The sequence below is a fragment of the Furipterus horrens genome, unplaced genomic scaffold (genome assembly GCF_987537825.1).
Source record: "Furipterus horrens unplaced genomic scaffold, mFurHor1.1.pri manual_scaffold_10, whole genome shotgun sequence".
In the NCBI taxonomy this organism is placed as follows: Eukaryota; Metazoa; Chordata; class Mammalia; order Chiroptera; family Furipteridae; genus Furipterus; species Furipterus horrens.
Window position 1 is genome coordinate 48,080,196 of NW_028327180.1, and position 14,309 is coordinate 48,094,504.

General features: G+C 50.0%; 1 protein-coding gene across 2 annotated transcripts; it reads right to left on the reverse strand.

Moving 5' to 3' along the window:
* Nucleotides 1-826: 826 nt before the first annotated feature.
* On the reverse strand, nt 827-9,559 carry FKBP8 (FKBP prolyl isomerase 8). 2 transcript variants are annotated; one of them, XM_090290012.1, is made up of 9 exons: nt 9,466-9,559; nt 7,769-8,079; nt 5,692-5,861; nt 5,460-5,548; nt 5,038-5,258; nt 4,355-4,527; nt 2,390-2,467; nt 1,762-1,893; nt 827-1,350 (listed from the first exon to the last, which is right to left on the reverse strand). In XM_090290012.1, the coding sequence occupies exons 2-9, from the start codon at nt 8,052-8,054 to the stop codon at nt 1,264-1,266; spliced, it is 1,236 nt and encodes a 411-aa protein (XP_090146138.1). In that variant the 5' UTR covers nt 8,055-8,079; nt 9,466-9,559; the 3' UTR covers nt 827-1,263. The 2 variants fall into 2 exon arrangements, with proteins under 2 accessions (XP_090146138.1, XP_090146137.1); XM_090290011.1 differs by lacking the exon at nt 9,466-9,559 and having other exon boundaries at nt 5,038-5,255.
* Nucleotides 9,560-14,309: the final 4,750 nt, after the last annotated feature.

Here is a 14,309-nt window from a genome sequence, read left to right on the forward strand (position 1 = left end):
GAATGAAGTTTTTCAGGTAAGAGAGGAAGGTGAAGTTCAGGGACTTTCTGTATGTCCCTGCCCAAGCGATCTTGTTAGTTCTGCCCACCACTGCCAAGCCAGCAGTACCATCCATATACCCACCCTGACCATGAACTGCTGAGGTTCTATGCTCAGTGCTTAGCACCCACGACCTCCTTTTGGGATGGACACAGTGGTTTGGACCCATCTGCCATATGAGGCAACAGAGGTTTGGAGAAGTTAAGACAATTAGCAACACTGCAACCATAGCCTGTGCTGTTTGTTAACAAGCATTTCTCCACTGTACACTCACTACCCCAGGGCCTCCCAACAGTACCCTAGGGACAACATAGAAATCACCAAGCATTGGTATGCTCTCCAAAAGTCTGTAAGAACTAGGTCACCCAAGAAATTGAAAGTTAGTTCATTACCTTGGGGTACCCCCTCAACACATTCTCTACGCAGAGAGCTCACTGCAGAATCTCTAGCCTTTGTATTGGCTATGCTGCTGCTGCCCAGACACAGGGCTGTCAGATCACTGTACTACAGACCCCTGTAATTTTTTCCTCTCAGAGAAGACCCCAGTTAGGTCCCATCAGGGTCCCTGTTTTAAGTTAACAGAAACAAAACAGGATGGGTTAAGAGGCACAAGGGGTGTGAACTCCTATGGAGGTCACATCTGGGTACTTTTAGGCACATCACCCCACTTCTTCAAGCTTGTTTCCCCCTCTGTAACACAGGTCTTCTGCGGCCCAAGAGGAAACCCCCGCTCCCACTCTGGCCCAGCCCCAAGTGGCAGTAAAAGAAGGCTCCAGAGCCAGCAGAATGCGGGGTGAGAGGCTTTATTTCACTTGGGGTAGGGGAGAGCCTGGACAGAGGGCAGCAGGCTGGGCAGGAGAGGTTGGCACTTGGACAGAGACTGGTTGGGGGAAAAGCTGCCCCCAGGCCTTGGGAAGGAGAAACTGAGGCAGACCCCTACAGAGACCTAACCCAGGGGGTTGGGGGTGGGGGTTGGGAATTGGGTCTGGAGGAATGAGGGCCCCCTATTTACGGGCTGGACGGGGGCTTGGCCCTGCCTCACTTTTCTCCTATAGGGCCTCAGTCCCTCCTGTTCACTGGGCCTCGTGACCCTCAAACCTCACTGTCCCTGCCCCAGAGGAGGAGGCTAGGCCAGAGAAGGTAAGTGGACAGGGAGTCTGGAAGAGTTAGGGAGTGCGGGGCGGAGTCCATGGTGCTCAGAAGGGATGGCAGCCACCTGGACAGTCAGTTCCTGGCAGCGATGACAACAGAGAGAGCCACGCCACCCAGGGCAACAGCAGTTGCCCCAAACAGCCACTTCCATGGGATGGACTGTAGATAAAGGGAGGGAGGAAAAAACTGGAGGGCGGTCAAGACTGATATCTTGGGTCTCAGGTACCAACACGGCCCACACATGCCTTCCAGAAAGCCATGGCTTGACTGACTATGCCTTTCCTGCCTCCTGGTAAACTCCTACATGTGCATCAAAACACAAGCCAAACCTCCCCTCCTCTGGAATACCTCCCCTTCCCCTCTGGAAGTCATCACTCTCCTCCCCAAGCCCTGCAGATTGTGTTCCACCTTCTGCTTTGGTCCTGGTCACACAGGGCTAGGGCCTCTGTCTCCAGCATGGTCCAGCACAGCCCAGGTGATAAGGACATGCAATGTTTGCAAAATGCAGACAGACCCTTACGTGGGCTCCTGAGCCCTCAGGAGCCTTCCTGCCCACTGGCCCCAGCTTACCCAGGCACCCTTGCCAGGACACTTGGCAGGCAGCCGGCTAGGATTGCCCAGCATTTTCCGGTACAGGGCAGTCTCTGTGCTCCGCTGGGCTGCGTGCTTTTTCACTAGCTTCGAGAGCTCTGCGTGGATTGTCTGGGAGAGGGGAGTGGCAGTTGGGCTAAGAGCATGTGGTGGCAGCAACAGCCAACATGACCACCATCGCTGGCACTCTGCCTTTCTGGTGCCTTGGGTCACTCTGGGACTGATACCACAGGAACGCAAGGGTTCCTTCTGCCCCTCTCTGGTTATCAGCAAAGTGGGGTCTGCTGTCTCCACACCTTTAAGGAGTCCATAGACAGGGCAGATGCCACACAAGGCTCTGAGAGGAAAGCTGGGGACACTGGCACTGGCCAAGCTGGCGGCACTCTTGGCTTCTGGGACCCTGGTTCAGGATGAGCCCAGACCACTTATGTAGGGGTCATAAGTGTCCCAGCAAGCTGCCTAGGGCCCTTCAGCCACCCATCCCCTGCCACTGCCCAGGTAGAAACACAACAGGGAGAGCCATAGCAAGGACAAGAGGAGGATGACAGGAGGGGCTTCCCAGGCAGACCGAGAGAACAAGTTCCCAAAGCACCCCCGTTCTGCTCACCTTGTTGGAAGGTTCCAGCTTCAGGGCTGCCCTCAGGATGGGGATGGCCTCGCTGTACTCCCCTTGCTGAGCCAGAACCTATGGGAGGAAATAGGTGGCATCACTCTGGACCCACAACTGGGCCATGCTTTCTTTCACGAAACCTAGACCTGCCGGGCTTCTGGCTACCCTGACAAGTCCCAAATCTATCCCCAGGGGTCCAGTCACCCCACTCTGCTCTCCTGAGCCCTCAGATTCCATGACCAGCCCGCTGGATTCATTGTTGCCCCCCAAACTTCTCCTTCCCTGAGTGTCTGTTTTGGCGTGTGCAAGAGACCCAGTCACCCACTTCACCTACTCCTCCCTTACCACCTTGACTAGACCTTTCCAAAGCTCTGACCACAGTGAATGATTCAGAGCCAGCCAATAAGGTCCAGTCTGAAATATGCCGGTGCCACTGGGAAGCCCGATGTTAAGCAGCAAGGATGTAAACCTGGCGCTTTTGGGGAGCAGGGGAAGCATCTTGACCACTCCCAAGAGAGTAGCCTGCCTGAGAGGGAAACTCTCAGAGCAGACCAATACAGCATTCCACAACATGGCTAATGCCTGGATCCAGCCCTGCCTGAACCCAGACACCCCAGGCTCAGCAGTGTCACAAACCATTCTTCCTTTTGCTCAAATCTGTTTGTGTGGGTTTCTGTCACCTCCAACCAACAAATCCAAACATGTGAGCTGTACAAGCATGGTTACAAACCCTTGAACAATAGGAATGACATTATTTTCCTCTCCACATTACTATGCAGAACTCTACACAAAGCAAGTGCTTAAAAAAATGCTGCCTGGCCCTGGCCAGTGGTAGTTCAGTTGGTTGGAGCGTTGTCCATAAACTGAAAGGTCACGGATTTGATTCCCAGTCAAGGCATGTGCCTGGGTTGCTGGTTCAACCAATTAATGTTTCTCTCGCATCCATGTCTCTTTCTCTCTCTCTCTGTCTCTCTCTCTCTCTCCTGCCCCCACTTCCCTTCCCCTCTCTCTAAAATCAATAAGCATGTCCTCCAGTAAGGATTTAAAAAAAAAAAATGCTGGCTGGAGGGAGGCCCTGCTCAGGTCTCTCAGAAAACTGAGTTTGCACCTCAGTTTTCTCAGTTCACTGCTAAAAAGGTGCTGAAAACTCTGTTCTGTCCCATCCAGGAATGCTATGAGGGTGAACGGATGGGACCTAAAGCAACAAAGGTCAAGTCCATGCAGGCCAAATTCTCCACTATGTTCCACCAGAACTTACTAAGTACCTACTGCATGGCTGGCCCTCTTTGCAAAATTATAGATTTAGCAGTGCGTGAGACAGATGAAATCTCCACCTCCTATCAGGGGAGATGGACAAGAGGCTTGACACCTCCATGTGCTGACAGCAACATGGGATATATGAAGACAAGGGAGGGGGTCAGGGTGGTGGGCAGCAGGGAGGGCTTCCCAAAGGGGTGACATTACAGCAAAGACCTGAAGAACAAAAGAACCAATGGGGGTACCTGGGGTATGAATATCTCAGGCAGAGGGAACTGCCTGTACAAAGGCAGCATTGGGGGAGGCTAAACAGGATGGAGAGAAATAAGAGGTGAGGTGGAAAATGATGGGAGAAGGAAAATCAGATAGCTTAATGCCCCAAGGGCTACAATGCAAACTCAGCTTTTGTTCTAAGAAAATGGGAGCCATGGAGGATTGTATGCAATAAGCAGTCACCATTGGGCCACAGGGCAGTGTGTGGGAGTCTAAGGCGTGGGGTTCACATCTGGCCTCAATGAACTGCTATAATTCAAATCATACCTCTGCTCCTTTCTGGGCCTCAGTTTCTCTACCTGTACCCCAGAGAGCTTAGCTGGCTGACACCTATGTCCTTTTCAAATCCTGGGTTCAAGACCAGTCCCACTGGTCTGAGCTGGGGGAGCCAGCCTGCCACCTGCACCTGTGGCCCACCCACCCATGGCCCACCTTGCCCTTGCGGAAGAGCGCCTTAATGTTGTCAGGCTGGTGCTCAAGCACAAGGGTACAGGAGCGCAGCGCAGCCCGATAGTGGTCTAGCTTCAGCTGCGAGGCTGCCAGGTTGTTCAGACACTTCACCTTCAGCTGCAGGAGCTGTTCCTCCTCCTCGAATGTCATGTCCACTGTTGGGGGACAATACTCAGATGTGGCAGCCGTTACCTTGCCACCAGCCCCTCACAACCACCTGCCCACTACATGACCCGGGACAAGGCCCACCCCTCTGCACCTGGTGAAAGAGGAGACTAGGGAGGAGTCTCAGTCATGGGAAGTTGCTCCTCAGGGGACCTCAATCTCCCCAGCTCTAGAACAGGCCAAGACTGCAACATTCTCGGCACTGCCAAGGAGTCTACAAAACAGAGCCTAAGTGAAGCAGAGGCTTAACCACAGGCATGTGGAGTGATACTGTATGCAGTCACCCATGCCCCCAAATCTACCTGTTTCCTGTGACATCCCATTAATCTGGGATCTACCACAAGGCTGGAGTGGGCCCTAGCCTAAAGGTTAGGGACAGATGAGCATCTATCCATATTCTGGAATATTCAGAGTGTCAGGCCCTCTGTAACTTGAGGTTTCTGGCACTAGCATACACCTTCACAGGGGAAGTGGGGGGATTTGACCAGGTGGTCGGTCACCTTTGGCGCTGGAGGTGATGGCCTTGATAGCAAGGTCATACGAGTTGGCAGCCAGCACAAAGTCAGCCCGCTGGTAGTGAGCATTGCCGCACTCCCGCTTCCGGTTGGCCAGTGCCACACGTTCCTGCCCTGTGAGCATCTCCAGGTCAGGCCCATCCACGGCTGTCTTCAGCGTCACCTCCAGGCACAGGGCCGCATGAGGGGGGATATATGGGCTCCTGCTGGGGGGTGGGGCAGGAGGAGGACTCAGACCTGGCAGCCACCATGACAGCATCCCAAACACACTGGGCAAGCTTGGGAACAGGTAGAAAAGGACTCAGTCCTGAAGCTGGCTCTACTCAATAAAACATAAGCTACCCTTGAGCTATGTGACTTACCTCCTCCCTACCCCAAAAGGGACCCCTGCAGTGGCAGGTTCTCACCTGCCCTGGGGGCCATAGCAGTACTTGGAATCAGCAGTGACCATAGCTGTCTCCCCCACGTCCATGAGTGGGACACTGAGATCCAGGGCCTGGGTGTACAGGGATACGAGGGTCAGGTGGATCCAAGTGCAGCCTGCCACCCCGACCCAGCTATCACCACCTCCACTTCCATCACTCCCTCCATTCCACCTCTGCCCCACCTCACCCTGCCCAGACCCTAACCCATTCCTACCTGGATGACATCGCAGTCACCCAGAGTAAACACCAGCTCCGGCTCCTCCTGCACTCGTGTGCCATTCTCCAGTGACGTCTGCAGCTGCACTGTGACGACCTGGCCCTTGGCAGGGCGGCTTGAGCCAGTTGGGCCTGGGACCAACGTCTTCTTCCTCAACAGCCCATTCCCTGCCAAGGACCAGGGACAAGCAGCCTGTCACTCAGTGGCTCAGTCAGCACCTGCTCTCCAAGCTCCTTCTCTGCCCAACCCCCACCAGCTTCACCTATCCAAAATAATAGTATAAAATAATACTAATACTGGTAAAACTATTGTTACTAATGTTACCACCACTGCCGATAAAAACATTACTACTTCTAAAAATAATACCAGGTAATACTGACTGTGGACTGGTTCTGTGCCAGGCTGTGCACAGTCTTACTTTATTCTCAGAAGAACCCTGTGATGTAATTCCTACCATACCCATGTTTTACAGATGCCTGGCCCAGCCCCAGGGCATAAGCTGAGCTTTGAAAGCCTGCTTTGCCATTTACTGGACAGGTGACCCCACATCTCTGGGCTTCAATGTCCCAGTGGTCTGTAATATAACACTGGTCTGGAATACAGAAGTCTGAGTGGATCCTCGTCTAAAGGTTAGGGACAGAGAGGTATCTATTCATATTCTGGAATATTCTACAAGGTTCCAAATTTGTGTGCTGCTTCCCAACTTATACATGCCCCCACATCCAGCCTAAGAAACAATGATCTAGTGGATTCTGGAGGATCCTGTGTTTTGAGGTTTCAGGACACTAATGGTGGATATACTGACAGGGTCATAATCAAGCACTGCCTCCATCGAGGGAACTTTGTGCCAATCACAGCCCCTTTCAAGGCCCGTTTCCTTATCCAGAGCCTAACTATGACTTCAGAATGTAACTAACTCTGAAAATAAAATGACAGAACTAGCCTCCTGCTCAAAGGAGGAACAGGGCAGCTCTTAATATCAATAGAGAAAAGCTTCCCAGACGCTAACATAGCCAAGGAGGCCATGTAACCTTGGGCAAGTGCCCTCACCTATCTGTGCCTCAGTTTTTGCATCTGTAAAACATGGGTATGGTAGGAATTACATCACAGGGTTCTTCTGAGAATAAAGTAAGACTGTGCACAGCCTGGCACAGAACCAGTCCACAGTCAGTATTACCTGGTATTATTTTTAGAAGTAGTAATGTTTTTATCGGCAGTGGTGGTAACATTAGTAACAATAGTTTTACCAGTATTAGTATTATTTTATACTATTATTTTGGTACCAGTATAAATGGTAGTAATAATGATGAAGTTTTACTATTATTTTTTTTTTACTATTATTTTTGTGGCACTAGCATTATTTACCATACTACATAGACATCAGTACTAATAGCAGTATAATTGCTGTGATGGGGTCCATGGCTGAGACATGTGTGTGGGTTCTCCAATACCTTTCTTGCATGACTTCTCTGAGAAATTAGAATGCTAATGAATACTGTGAACCAGATAGAGATGAACAATAAATTGGGATGTTCCCCAGATCTATGTGATCTGAGGACACATTTTCCAGGGGACAGGAACTTGTCAGAGCAATGCCAAGAAAAGAAGTAGTGAAGCCTTGACTGGTGTGGCTGAGTTGGTTGGGCATTGTCCTGAAAACCAAAAGGTCACCCGTTCAATTGAAGTTTCGTTCCTTCTCTTTATCTCTCCCTTCCCCTCTCTCTAAAATTAATTTAAAAATAAAATCTTAAAAAAAAAAGGCAGGGTAGGTTGGGAGCTGCTGGCACCTGGCATGCTCGCTGTGTGGCCCTGGATGAGTGACTCAGCCTCTCTGAGCGTATGTGTGTGTGTGTGTGTGTGTGTGTAAGAGACAATGAAAGGGGTTCCTAAACATGAAACATGTCAAGCAGCTGCCTGTGTCTTGCGATCTCCGTGGTTATCACATGTTTTACTTCCAACCTACTTCATGGCAGAATTGGGGAAATCAGGGGAAGAGAACGCTTGGGCCAAGGTCACTACTGAACTGTAGCTGCCTGGGCCCTATGGGTCAACCCAAGCTACCCCTGCACCTTACCCAGGATGTCCAGCCACTCTTCCGGGGCTGGAGCAGGTTCAGGCTCAGGCTCCATGGTGGCCAGAAACTCTCGGGCCAGGGCCCCAGGCTGTTCTGTCTCCTCCAATGGGGGCTGCCCAATGTCCTCTAGCGGCTGCAGCTCACTTGGGTCCTCTTCCTCTTCCTCTTCCCCCTCTGCATCTTCCACCCCATCCAGCACTTCGAAGTCCTCAAGTGGTGGAACCCCAGCAGGTGGTGGGGTGGTGGGCTCAGGGCCCACAGCAGAGGGCTCAGCACAGGATGCCATGCTACTGGGGGGACGGGAACTGGCCCTGGTGGGGGGAACAGATTGGGGTAAGAATCCCACCCAGCCCCTCAAATCCTCCTGTGCATCCATTCTGCACACTGTGGATCACTTGCTATGAGACTTGGGCTTCAGGCCTCAATTTCCTCATCTGTAGAGTGGGTAGAGCACCAACCCCGGCTTGTCTAGAGAATAAGGACCCAAGCATCATGCCCTGGGCATCAGATTCAAACACAGCTATTATTACAGCTAAATAATGTTTAATATAAATACCCCAGGAAGTAAAAAACACCCCCCAACATTTTGCAGAAAAAGAAATTGAGGCTCAAAGGAGCAAAGCCATTTGCCCAAGGTCACAAAAGAAGCCAACTGCAGGGGCAGGATTTGACACTGGGACTTTATCTGATTAAATGCCCAGAGGAGATGTTGGGTAGTTTACAGGTGGACAATACCTGAGATCTTGGGGAGACTATTTTTAGAGCCCAAGAGAAGAATTGAATCTTTACCAGGGCCCCCCATCTCCAGCTGCCCCTTCTCCTAAGGGCAGCCCCCTGCTAACTTACCACCACTTAGAAGCCCCAAAACCTTTTTCTTCCATACTCTGAACCTAAACCACACCAGAGACCCTAACCCAAACTCTTTCTGGAAGCCCTTTCTCCTCTCCCCAGGCCTCCTGACCTGCCTCCCAAAGTGGCCTTCTTTATAGGAGTGGTGGAGATCCCCAGCGCATCCTACCACTTCTTTCTTGGGCCATCAAGGACTGCCCCCGACCCCCAGGCCCCAAGCTCTGAGGTGGTACAGCCTTCATTCTAACCTACAGCATCCCTTACCCCTCCCCAACCCTCGCCTGCCTGCTCCTTCCGTTCTCGGCCCCCCTTCTGAGACCCTCTCAGCCCCTACCCCCCAAATCCCCTATGCCTGCACAAATCCCCCAACCACAGCCCCCAACCCAGGCCAGTTGCCCCCACAGCCGTCCTATCACCCCGTAAACAACCCGAAGGTCCCAGGCCGCCCCTCCTCCTGATCCCATAACACCATACGCCCTCCAAATGCCCCCCGCCCGGGCCTGGCCCTTCGTCAGCCCCTCAGCAGGCCCCCAACGCCCCACGCCTGTTTGACGCCACCAGGCTCGGTCCCCAACCTCCAGAACCCCTCGAGTGCCCCGAGCCCTGCACGTCTCTGCCAGCAGAGGTCCCCTAGATCCCCTTGGACCTCCTGGGCCCCCACCCCAATGCCTCCTGCTTAGCCGCACCCCCTCCGGCACTCCGACCCCCAGCACACCCTGGCTCGCCTCCCCCGCGGCCCTTCGCCCCGCCCATAGGCTGCAGCCCCCGCCGCGCCGGCCCCCACACTGGCCTAGGCCCGGGCAGCGCTCCCGGCCGACGCGGCCCTGCCGGCACCCCGGGACACGTGCCTCCGGCTCCGGGACCCCAGCCTGGGGTCCTGCGCCCCCTTCCCGCCCCCAGCCGCGGCCGCCGCGCCTCGGGAACTAGGCTCGGGCGGTAGGCCCCGCCCCTACCTTACCTATTGGCCGCCGCCGCTGAGACTTCAGTACCCATTGGCTTAAGTGTACATCCGTCTCAGACGCAGGCACCGCCCCCTTCCTGCTTGTATCCCCCGGGGCGTTATTAAAGGGGCAGAAGCAACCGCGCGACCGGAGTGGGGGCGGAGGCAACGGGTCCTAGAGCAGTTTGTTTGCGGGTGTGCGCTGTGTAACCTGTGAGATTCACCGCTCCGGTCTGAACTTCATCCTGTCCTTTTGCGAAATGGGGAGGAACACCCCAGTCCATGCACTCTAACCTTGGGGGCTGTTGAAAGGACAACACTAAATAGTATTTCCTTAAGGAGTTCTGGAAAACACACCCTGAAGTCCTGTAGACCCAAGGTCCCGAGGGTGAGAAATGTGCCCAAGGGTACACAGAACCCCCGCTCCCGGCGTGGTGTAATCCCTGGAAGGTTGGCAGAATTGCTCAGTAAACGCCAGGTGAGCCACTGAGTGAGCAGGGCAGCTGGGGGTAGTTCCTCCTCCTTGCACCTTCTGCCGGATGGTGATAAGGTGCCCACTGCCAAGGAAGAAGGTGGCCGCCTCGATTAGACGGGTTTTTATGAATCGTGTTTTGAAAGAGGGGGCACTTAACTCCTCCCTCGCTCTTATTTTCTTTCCTTCCCATCAGTTAAACTCCCTTCCAGAATGATCTTGTTTTTTCTTTTGCTTCTGATCCCCTCGCCCATATCTACTCCTTCCTGGAAGGAATTTTGCTTCTTTTACTCCCCACCCCCACCTCCTTGAATGATGCCTAACACCTATGGGAGTTCAGTAAGTGAGCGAAGAATTAAATGAATGAGTGAGACACTGGCTTTGGAAGTAGCTAACACTGGAGAAAGTAACAGGCTTTGGGCGGTTACTAACTTGTTAGATCAGAGCTTTGAGGTCACCTCCTACAGGAAACCCTCCCAGACTGCCCTAAGGCAAGGCCAGGTGCCCTGATTGGCTGTTCTCCTAGCAGGTTGAACCTCCGATTCATAACTGACTTGTCTGTGTTATCGCTTGGCCTTACTTCTGCCTCACCCACTAGATTGGAAGACCCCCCCAAAGTCTGGGAAGGGCCTGTAGTTTCTCACTGTTTTAGCTCTGAAGCCTACACAGCGCATGGCACAAAAGGTGGGGGGTAAGGGAAGTTGAGGGAAAATCTTTGTGGAAGGAAGGAAGTAGGCTGGCTAGTCAGAAGAGGTGGGAGGGCAGCAGGGATATGGGAGAAATTGCCAGGAAAGAATATCAGATAAACACTGGGCCAGGTGCAGCCCTGTAAGTATACCCACCTCTGTCACAGGGACTGGAGGAACTGTAGTAAATGGTACTAATACATAAACAACTAAAATAAACAAACTAATAACACCAAAATTGTAATAATAATAATGGCTGATACCCAAGTATCATAGGTGTAGGCAAACATTCTACATGTACAGTAGTCCCTCTCTATATCGTGGTTCACTTATCGCGGCCTCACTGTATCACTGGATTTTTAAAAATATTATATTTAATTATTTATCTCGGATTTTTTGCTATACGCGGGATTTTGCAGTACTGTATACATATGTTGTTAAAGTTACGTAGGTTTAAGAGTGTAGAATATGTTTAAGAACATAAGTAGTGTTTATAAAATTGTGGAAAAAGTTAATAAGGGAGCAGGAAAGGTTAATAAGGGACTGGGAAAGTTTATAAGTGTGTGGGAAGGGTTTATAAAGCCTTAAAATATATATAAATTCTAAAATAAATGAAAGGCTCCTACTTTGTGGATTTTCACCTATTGCAGGGGTGTCTAGAATGTAATACCCACAATAAGTGAGGGAATACGGTATTTAATACCCATGTTAGACTTATGAGACAAATACTCTGATATTGGGAATCCACATCAGAGTTGCAATCATCATATCTTCCTGGTGACCAAACTTGTGATTGTTGTGATGTGCCGCTTCTTGCTTTAGAGTGGACTTTGTGTGATATTAAGTCGCATACCTGTTCTCTTGGTTCACGTTTTAAAGGCTGCATTTGTTTCTACCCCTTATCTTCCACCTTTCTGTACCCTTATGTTGTACATGTGTCTCTTGTAAGTTGTATAGAACCAGGTTTTCTTTTTTGATCCAGTCTGCCCATCTTTGTCTTTTAACTGGGGCGTTTGGTCTCTTTACATGTAATTATGGACATATTTAGACTTAATCTGTCTTCTCATGTATTTCTCTGTCACACCTTCCTAATGCTCCTTTTCTCTCTTGCCTTCTTTAGGATTGGACATGTGTATTTTGGTAAGACTTATTATCACTATACAGATAGGGAAACTAAAGCACAGAGAAGTTAATTACCTTGTTCAAAGTAACAGTGATGAAGGTCACAATGGGCCAGGCCTCTCCCCCATTGATCTTCTGTTCCAGCCAGGGAGCTGGATACTGCACAAGCAACAATGCAGATAACTATCTAATTTCAGCTTTGATGAGTGCTACGTAGGAAATAAAACTGAAAAAAGTGGCAGAGAAAGGCTCCCGGTCCCCAGACTTAGGCCTCCCCATCACCAATGTTCCCATCACTGGGATGACTGTGTGTTTCATTCACTTCCCACCCTCTAACTCAAACGCACAAAGGAGGAAAATATTTTTGTACCCACACCACTGTGCATAAAACATTTTGGACCGCTAAGTCCCCTTTGACCTCAATGTATATAGCCCCACCCCCTTCCAGAATCCTAATAAATGTTTCTGGGCCTCTAACAGCTCTAAGAGACTCATTGAAAAGCTTGACTTACCCAGCTTGGGTCTCTTCTGCTGCAGCCTGCATACAGAGTTATGGTTCCACTTTTCCCAGCAACCCCCCCACCCACCTCCCATGTGGACTCCTCTCAACACTGGCTGCTGTCTGGTTCACTGAGCTCCACAATTCTTACAAAGATCAAGTCTATACTATGTGCTTTCCCACCATGCTGCCTTTTCTCCTGTGATTCCCTCAGCCCTGAATGAATCTCAGCACCTAGGAAACTCCTAATCCTACCTCAAAATCCCATCCAGATATACTTGCTTCCTTGTAGTCTTCAGGTTTCTCCAGCCTTGAGTCTCTCATCCGTCTAGCCCAGGACTGTGGCATTCAGGGTTGGGAATGTCTGTCAGATTCTGTCTCCCTTTGTCCTTCAGGGGTAGGCAGGGACTGAGTACTCCCTGGATCCTCAGAATATGGGCCACATTGAGAGGGGGTGACTAGAGGGCATAATGAACAATTTTTTCAAACTCCTTGCTGAACTAAATACATAAGAATCCTGGTCCTCATTAACTTTTCATGCAGCAGAGTGGGGATGGGGACAGGAATAGTACAGTTTACTGAGGGCTTACAGTGGGTCAGGCCTTGTTGTAAGGAACTTAACATGCATGAGTCCATAAGGTTAAGCCACTTGCTCAAGGCCATCCAATTAGGAAGTGACAGTATTGGAAATTAGAACTCAAATATGTCCAATTCCAGGGCCCTTAAAGAGTCTTCCATGGGCCCAAGGACATGTGTGTATCTCCCAAGCTTTCAACAACCTTAAGGGGCAGGTGCTGTGATCATCCAGGCTCACAGTTAACAAACTAAGAACCAGAAAAATTATACATGCAGCATACACACATCATAAGACCTCAGCTTATTGCTACCATTTATTGAGCAATTACTATTTGCCCCATTTTGCTCATGATTTTCAGTGTACACACAGAGGGACCAGATATAGAAGTACAGATGTGTGTATGCATGGGTTAGTAAACATACCAATCTAACTGACAGTTGAGAGGGTCTCTAAGCAATGAGCACACACAGCACTCAGAGGCTGGTTTCTAAATACCATTTTCCATGAAAAGGAACCATAATCCTTGGAAAAATGGCTGATTCCAAGGATATTCTAAAGCAAGGAAAAAGTAAGGAAATACTCAGAGAAAGATGGAGACATATTAAAAGGAGCTAACTGAAAGAGGCAGCAAAAGCAAAAAGAATAATAATATAGTAATTAATTATAACACAGAATAAAAAATGCTCATTTGTTCATAACGATATAAATATGTGACTAAAAACATAATTGGAAAATGGACAGCTCTTGTTTACAATAGAATTCCAATTAATAAACAGTAAATCACCATTACATAAACATCATAGTAATAATTATTACAGGCAAGAGCCATGAATGGATGCTAAAACTAATGGGTGAAAAATGTTTTTGTAAATGTTAGAAAAAGGCCCTGACCCGCTAGCTCAGTTAATTAGAGCATCGTCCCAATACCCTAGTTTGTGGGTTTGATATCCAGTTAGGACACATACAAGAATCAACCAATGACTCTTGTCAAACAAATCGATGTTTCTCTCTCTATCAAGTCAATAAAAAATAAATGTGTCTTTTAAAAAATATTTATTTTTAGAGAGGGGAAAGGAGGGAGAAAGAGGGAGACATCAATGTGTAGTTGCCTCTTGCGCGCCCCCAACTGAGGACCTGGCCTGCAGCCTAGGCATGTGCCCTGACTGGGAATCGAACCAGCGACCCCTTTGGTTCACAAGCCCGCTCTCAATCCAGAGTCACACCAGCCAGGGCTAAGTGTTTTTTTGTCTTTTTGTTTTCAACCTAGTATATGTGCATAGTCTCTTAAGTATCTTCCCATAAGATATTTATTAATTGCAAAAGTGAAAATAGTAACTTGATAGTTGAGAAACTGGCAAGACACTGCAGTAAGCAAGTTATCAGTCAACATCGCGTG

Excerpts from the sequence above, each read along its gene's own strand:
- FKBP8 (XM_090290012.1), bottom strand. The coding sequence starts at position 8,054 with ATGGCATCCTGTGCTGAGCCCTCTGCTGTGGGCCCTGAGCCCACCACC. Across the intron at positions 4,528-5,037 it reads CATCACCTCCAGCGCCAAAG|TGGACATGACATTCGAGGAG; the intron begins GTGACCGACCAC and ends GTCCCCCAACAG. Across the intron at positions 2,468-4,354 it reads CGCTCTTCCGCAAGGGCAAG|GTTCTGGCTCAGCAAGGGGA; the intron begins GTGGGCCATGGG and ends TTCCTCCCATAG.